The following is an 8,310-nucleotide window of genomic DNA, read 5'->3' as shown; positions in this document are numbered from 1 at the left end:
TGGCAAGAGATTTGTACATGAAAGTGGCCATGGATTTCTCCAAGGAGAAAAAGGGTCAAAGTGATATTTAAAAATGAAGAGCGAATCTATTTTGCGGGCATCTAATTTAGATGGGAATTTCTGCAGACGGTTCTTTGAGCTGTCTTTCTGGAGGTTATGTAACATTTAACCTTGAGCTGATATTGTCTGAAGTTTAATCACCAAGCAGTGCTGAATGGAGACGGTCTTGCTGAGGACTGATACATGACATGAAAAAAAAAGGGGGGGGGGGACACAATAATTATGTTTATTCAATTTCATGGCGATTATTTATCACAGGCAACGCACGGATTTTAACGGAGTAATCCAATCATTTCACTGCGCACATAACACGCTTAATATGGGTGACTACTGACTACAAGGGCTGGTGAAAGTATCCAAAATCGGAGGTAAATATGTATAAAAGTGTTAAAGTGTTTAAAAGAGTGTATATTGAATGGTCAGATTTTCTTGTCTTTTATACCCATGCTATTAGTCGTAACTGTAACTGTATATCAATTCTACCGTATGGAGCGGTGAAGCCTCGCAGGCAATTAGACGATTGTTCGTGCATTTTTTCCACTTTCTTAAATATTTAGCTGAAATAACACATTTCACACACTTCATATATTGGGTAGAAACAGGTAGGATTCACCTTCATTTAATATGTATGTTATCTGCAGAAGTATGAAAACTTCATAAAACAGTTTGCCTTGTAATATACAAACAAGGATAAACATAGACTCAGTTAACACAGGACTATTATGAACCTGAACTAAATACATCTAAATTTGTTGCCGTTTTAGATATGCATGGTAAGCATTCTCAGACCCAAAGCTCCTTGAACGGCACTTCGGCTGTACAATGGAGCAGGCTGAAGGTACGTTTCTGCTTAAAACGGTAACACACACTGACCACTTCAGTCCAGCACAGTACCGCGCTGATGTCAGCTCTTCGGGTTCAGGTAAGTAGATTACCGACAGCAGAAATGTGGGGTCTAAAAGAAAAAAAGCTAGCATACTTAAACAACCGAGACGTATACAGACATCGCAGGTCCCCATAGCGCCTTAGGATACCATGAACTGGAGGAGTTCGCTGATTTCATGAGGAGCGGCGAGCTTGTCCACGTCTCCGAATTATACAATGGAACACTTCCTGACGTCGACCGTTTTCACCAGGGCACCTAGGGTTAAACTGGTTTGAGAAACTCAGATGACCCCCAGCTTTTCCCTAAATTATTGCATCTGTTGGCGAAAGCGTATAGGGGCAGACCCGTCGCTGACGAAATCAGCGACGCTAAAGGCACGTGTCTGTTCAGCCGCCGCGATCAGTTTATTAATGAATAGTTTTCAGTTTCACTGTTTCGAATGCTAAGAAATTTTGTTTATGTTTAGAGTGTGGGTAGTTACAAGCCCATATAAATAATCGGTTACCTTTTAGGCGTCTCTGAAGATCAGATGCAAAGCTTTGTCTTGGTTTCGAAGGACTCCAGTCGTAACAGTGTATTGGCGCTGCGCCAGTTTTCGAGACCCTGTAACGATTCAAACGCATTCTCCTGCTGTTTATGCTTATCCAAGGCACAGAAAGTGTCCTTTGTGATCTTCTGTTGCAGCGCTAACCCCACATCGTTTTTGGCCCACGGGATAGAATATCATTAGCGATTAACTACTGTAGGCTACTATCTAATTTCTTTGTACTTCTCCACCATGCGCGAGTAGTTGATTTGCAAGCGGTGGATACCGCTGTAAGGAGGGATATTTGAACAGTGTTTTCCAGTATTGCCTTCAAAACATTTCCGGCAAAAGCTGCGTGAACAGGCGCGGACTCGTGGGTCTTCAAAGAGAGAGAAGCATATCGGACAGGTGACATCTTCTAAGAGGAGCTCTACAGAATCTGAAAACGAAAATCGCTGTATTAGCCATATTTACCCATAAGTTATCTTCTTGATAACATTAAACTACCGCTGGCATCTTAATAACGCGCCCCTGAAAATCCTCTGAAACTCTCAGTCACTGCAAAATCGATAACGACGCGGCTCTCGACAAGATGTTTACATTTATAACCAAAACAACGCGAAAATGTAGCCAAACCATGATACTATGAAAAGACATTGCTTAAGGCAGCACACTGAAATCGGCAATGATAAAACTCTCAAGTTACGGTTAACTGAAATGTCTAAATACGACATCACCACTTAAGACTAGCTTGCCTTGCAAACAAGGTCTCTCTAATCGGCCCAATTAAACAGCTACTTTTTGAATGGTGTACGATCCTGTCTGAACAACGACTTGTGACCATGTCCAAAATATGGTTTGAAATAACTTGGTCTGCAATATCTATAGCAAGACATGATAGCTAACGTATAGGCTATTAGTTACCGCACAGTGGCAAATGCTTCAGTTTTAACCGTACGCGGGTGCACTTTTTTGGCAATATCTATGAAACTTCCACGTAGCTACATAAACAAGTCTTAAAACATTTTACCGTATTGCCGCTATTCATTTGATTGCACATCAGTAGTGCCTCTTCGCAATGTATTGGCAGTGATTGTGACAGATTCTACTCGCGCAAACCAAATACAATTGGTTGGAAAAAAATAACTCGCCAGCTGCTGAAAAGCTGGCTGCAACGCAATCATGGCGCTTGTTGCTGTGCAGACTTCGCCGTTTCTAGGGGGGAAAAAATCTGACTGTAGGCTGTTCCGGACACTGCCCGGTCCAAATATCTGGCTCCCTTAAAGGACATCAAAAATGTGATATCCTCACTCAAAACTAATCAAACACAATCAGTTTCGCAAGTGGCTTTGTCGATTTTACACACTTCCAAACACTAAAAAAACATTCGTTTTTCTTGTTACACTTACAAATATAGAAGTTCCCTTGAGAAGTAGGGGGGTTGTTGCTATGCAAAACATTACAACGTGAGAGTCCGATGCAAGATGCGTGGTCATTCAACGTGCTATCATTACATTTCTGCTGAAGACACCACGAAGTTAGCTGATTTACATATAATTATACAGCCATGTTAATTTTGCTGCGGCCTAATCGACAGTGAGAACTCGCTCAACGTGGATGAGCAACATAATTGTTGATGAAAGTGAATTCTAGACACTGACATGATACGTGCGAACAAACCACATGACAGCTTAAAATGACCATTGGCAGTTTGACGCAATGCTGGACAGCATTGGGTCTGCGTGTTGTTTTCCACAGAGTTTACTTTAATTACTCAGACATGCAAATAAATCCCTTATCAAACGTGCGATATGTATGTTTTTAATCACACGCATGTAGGCCTATATTGCGAAATATAGCCAACTCAGACATATTTCAAAATATCTTATGGGGAATACATTTTTATGTCTTTCCACAGAAACAAAAATTAAGAATATCATAGTATATCAGATTATACAGAATTTCAAAGTATATCAGTTTACTTTCGTCATACTTTCATGAATAGGCCTATGTCATGGTATATTGTAAGTCGGTTTAACAGCGTCAGCGAAATACCAAATTGTAAATTGTATAATTAAGGTGTAATTTTAATAAATACTCACACAGAGCGTGTATATGTATATGTATATGTATGCAAATAATGAATACAGTGTGCCAATACAGAAGCGATCCGATAATTACACCGGGACAAAATCATCACTCGCAGCACCATGTTGGGTCTAATATATTGCAATATATTGCGTTTTCATAAGCAATCGAAACAGTTTATCATAATCCCCTTTTTTCGCGCTTAAAAACACATACCGTGGGTGATTGGCCCGACAGGTGGCTCATTATTTGTGAGTCGTCTTTAAATACATTTTTAACTCGACGTTTTTTTCTCGCCTCCACGCCATTGAGTGGCACGGTGCGCGCCTGTCTCCTGAAATTGCGAGGAGACAGCCGTCGGGGGTCGCTGTTCATTGCAGCATACCCGAGATCTAACTCGCTTTTTTTTTTACCCTGAGCGCATCCCAAACCTGCGCTCTTTGGCGTGATTGGCTGCGTTTCCGGATAGTCTCAAAGCGGTGCTGTCAGCGCGACAATGGCCGCAGTGTTTACGTGCTGTTTGGGATGCTACGGAGACGGAGGGTCCGGACGTGTTCCCCTTAAAGAAATGCCCGCAGTGCAATTAGATACGCGTCATATGGGTATGAAATACTCTATGAGAACAGTCAACGTTTCGTTCGTTTCACACTCAGCCCATCGATGGAGAAAGGAAAACTGCTTGCTAGTTAGCCAGCCAGCTAGTGGCTAACTAGCTACCGAGTTTGTCTGGATATTTGACGTGTGGTGCTCGCTAACAAGCTGTAGTTACTGGTTGGCAAATGTTACAAAAAATGTTCTGAATGAAAGAATAATTATGAATGAAATGAGAATATGGAGCTCGGTAGGCAAAAAGGATGACAACTATTACCCATGTTTTAAGCACATACTGACAGATTCAATGTATTAACGACTTGATTTTCCATTTAAATTTTATAAAAGGCTTGGGGGTGATGCTGACGTTGAACAAGTAGATATATTTGTTTCATGGATACGTAGCCTACTACTAGTTGGGTGAAATGTGATGGGAAATTACCTAATAATTTGGGCTCATTTCATATGAATAAAACAGTGTGTTCATACAATCCGAAGATCTCGCATCTTGCTCAAAACAAAAAACTGGACCCGCAGTGTTAAAGTAGCTGCTGCTACTGTGCCAACCCTCTCACCATGGGGTGCCCGTGCGGCATAATACGGAAGCTGCTAACTGCAGATCTCAGACTGCTTCCTCAAGTCGCAGCCATAAACTTCTTTTGTGTGGGGGCCGAGAGGAACTGACAGCTGAGAACAATAACTGTGTTCCCGTTTCTCCACGAGACTAACACGATACAGTCACATTGTCAATATGGCGCGTTCATTTTAACGGATTATATTTGGCTCGTCGCATGATGTTAGCATCAACAGATTGACAGTGTACGAAATTCAAGGTATTCCACTCAACTCCAACAGAAACATGTCAGACCTGTAAACAGAAACACACTTATAAGAATTTTCAAAGGAGTGTTAACTTTTGGGTCAAATGGCGGTTTAGAAGAGGTGGCCCCAACTAAGCACATGAAATAAGCCAGTGGCACATTTATAATGCCGGTGTATTGCAGGTACTGATGTGGTCATCGTCAAGAGTGGGAGAAGAATATGCGGTACTGGAGGCTGCCTTGCCAACGCTCCTCTCCACCAGAACAAGAGCTACTTTGAGTTTAAGATCCAGTCCACAGGTCAGCCCTACCTGGTTTTAGCCAGGCTACACATAGTACCATGTCTTTTCTGTCAAAAGTACAATGGTGTCCTTCTCAACTACAACCAGATGTGTCCTCATCAATCCATTGTGATTTTCTGTACATTTAAGGCACTTATGGATGTGGTTAGAGAAATGAAGTCTGTGTTTTAATGGGAAGCTGTGAAATAAAGATCCATGTCACTATGAAGTCTCAGCAATGATTTATGGTATAATGTATTGTTTTGTTTCTTACCAATATACCAACTTTCAAGAAAATCCAATAGGGTCATACCAAAGTCAAGTTATTTTCACAAAGAATGACTCATGCACAATTTTTTGTAAAGCAGCTTTTTAATATGAGACAGTAGTCCCATTCTGTTGGGTGTTGGTAGACGGGCCAGCTGATTGGATGAGGGAGATAATGACAGAGGAAAGGAGTTGGTCTTTGTTCTTGTGTCTTGCAGATAGGAAATGAAAGTGACTGATTGACCCCATCTGTCACATCACATGACTTTTCTCAACATACAGGGAAACCATTAATCCATAAGTGTAGCAGTTTAGGGTCTGGTACTGAGGCACAAATCATGTGATCAGGACTGGCAGTAATTGTGACTTTTAATTTTTTTACATCTAGGCTGATTGCATTAGTGAACACTCTGGCTGGATTTTGTTGTCATTACTTATTAATATAATGACTGATTCAGTCTGGATTTTGAATTAATAGGACTTATGCACAGAGGGACATGCAGCCTAGCTTCTGTGAGGCTTTTTTCCTAATCAGTGTTATGTTGAACAGGGTAAGCACTTATGCAGTAGCTGTTAGCTCCTATAAGTGCAGACCCCCTCCAAAGCTACAGGTATTGGTTCAAATGCAGCATGATGACATGTGTGATGACCTCCCGGAGCAAGTATCATGAGTGCAGTCACATGCCTTCAGCTCACAGGCAACTTCCATGTCCTGTAGGTGTGTGGGGCATGGGTGTGGCCACCCAGAAGGTGAACCTGAACCAGATTCCCATGGGACGGGACATCCACAGCCTGGTCCTGAGGCACGACGGCTCTGTGTACCACAACAACGAGGAGAAGAACCGCCTGCCCGCCAACAGTCTGCCGCAGGAGGGAGACATTGTGGTGAGTTTGGGGAACTAGGATTAGAAAAGGGTTCCCAGAGTGGGGGCTTCAAGATGGCTGGGACTGGGTCTGGGTTTCTTAAGAGCACTGTCCACAAGTTTTATTACAAAATTCAGAGATCGTTAATTTGCACTCTCATCTTCTGGTTAAACAATTCTTAATCTTTTTTCATTTCTTAACATTTTATTTTTAGGGCATAACATATGACCACGTGGAGCTGAATTTATATCTGAATGGAAAGAATATGCACTGCCCAGCCTCAGGAATCCGTGGAACAGTTTTCCCTGTTGTATATGGTAAGTACATCATGCACCTGGATGCTTACCAGTTTTTAGTTAAACCACTTTTGGTGTACTGTCCTTTTCTGTACTTATCATATTTACAATAATAATGGCCACTAGGGGGTGATATATGCTTGCAAATACAGGAACAGAACAGAAGTCTTCCATCAAAAACCACAATTTGTACTTCGTTGTAAACACTTTGCCTTGTGTTATACAACATCAGTTGTTGGCTAAGAGTAAAAAAAAAAGATTAAGGGCTCCCATTAATTCTCCCCATCCCATCAGGATAGGGAGCATTAGAGAGTTACAGTATGTTTTATTGGGGGATCATGGGGTTCATTTCCATGTCATTAATTATCATTCAAGCGCATCTCTCTGGGCTGACTGCTTAGTGAGGGTGGTAATACTTGCTGTGTTGAACATTTAGCAGTTTGCCTTCTCTTACCTGTCTACCCCTTCTGTTGCAGTGGATGACAGTGCCATAATAGACTGCCAGTTCAGCGACTTCTACCACTCCCCTCCACATGGTTTTGAGAAAATCCTTTTCGAGCAGCAAATCTTCTGAGTGGCATCTCCCTCCCTGTGATAAACTGCAGCCAGTGCTGTCTTCTAGCTGTGTGCTTGCCTGGATCTACCAGGTTTAGTGATCTTTAACTTGTCTAATCTGGTCTGAGTGTCCTGTGAACTAGCTGGAAGGTTCTGGATTCATCTGGAAAGCAGTCTCTATTACGTGTGGTGACGTATCTGCTGTCAATACTGTAGGCTCTTTCTAACATACTGTCATATTTTGTGTGGCTGTTGCTTTCCTGGAAAAGGAAAAAATAGACTCTAGAACATTAAATATTTTTGGTTTATCAATTTAAGGAATATAAGCCATGGCTCTCAGTGATTCCCTTATGGTAAGTTTATGGAAGTGAGAAGAATCAAAGTAAGTTTCTCTCAGTATTCCAAATGTCAAATGTCACATAAAGCCCAAATAGACAGTTAATCTCTCAGAGGTCTGTCAAGAACTATTTCGGTGGTTATGCTTTTCTGTTGGGTAGTGATACATACATTTTGCAGTGTTGCTAGTACCAAGAGGATGTTATTTCAGACCAATGTATAAAAGAGCTGGAAACAGTTTTAAGAATGAAATGTGTATAAAGCATAACTGGTTACACGTATTCATTTTTTCCTGATGTCATTGTGTCATGTCATGTCATGTGTCATCTTTATGTGACTGTTCTGAAGGAGCATCCAAATGTTAGCAAACTGAAAAGGTCCTATTATCTGTTATTTTGTTTCATGAATGCAAGGACATGTCTGAACGTATTTATGGACTATTTCATTTAAAATGGATATCTTCTGTTTAAACGTTGACATGGGTTTTAAATGTTTCGGCTGATGTTTTGTCTGCACTGATAAAATGTAAGTATTAAAAATAATATTGTGATTGATGTTGTGATTCTGCACAACAATAAACAACATATTTCTGAAGTCTAATTGTGTGTGATCTGTTTATCCAGGTCTGCTTTGATAAATATTTTATTTGCGATGTATTTGTCTTATACAAACTGTGAATCCTATCAATGTGTTTTGAAGCAGAGTGGAGAAGTATGGATTTGCTTGTATACATAGATTT

At 41.0% G+C, this 8,310-nt stretch overlaps 1 protein-coding gene across 2 annotated transcripts; it reads left to right on the top strand.

Moving 5' to 3' along the window:
* Positions 1–714: 714 nt before the first annotated feature.
* On the top strand, positions 715–8,065 carry LOC118788794 (SPRY domain-containing protein 7-like). 2 transcript variants are annotated; one of them, XM_036544881.1, is made up of 5 exons: positions 715–982; positions 5,156–5,272; positions 6,239–6,405; positions 6,599–6,701; positions 7,157–8,065. In XM_036544881.1, exons 1-5 carry the CDS (start codon positions 883–885, stop codon positions 7,252–7,254), a joined length of 585 nt encoding a protein of 194 aa, XP_036400774.1. In that variant the 5' UTR covers positions 715–882; the 3' UTR covers positions 7,255–8,065. The 2 variants fall into 2 exon arrangements, with proteins under 2 accessions (XP_036400774.1, XP_036400773.1); XM_036544880.1 differs by lacking the exon at positions 715–982 and adding an exon at positions 3,437–4,162.
* Positions 8,066–8,310: the final 245 nt, after the last annotated feature.

The sequence above is a fragment of the Megalops cyprinoides genome, chromosome 14, assembly GCF_013368585.1.
Source record: "Megalops cyprinoides isolate fMegCyp1 chromosome 14, fMegCyp1.pri, whole genome shotgun sequence".
In the NCBI taxonomy this organism is placed as follows: domain Eukaryota; kingdom Metazoa; phylum Chordata; class Actinopteri; order Elopiformes; family Megalopidae; genus Megalops; species Megalops cyprinoides.
The sequence above is the reverse complement of the archived record's forward strand: the minus strand, read 5'-3'. Positions and strand labels throughout refer to the sequence as shown.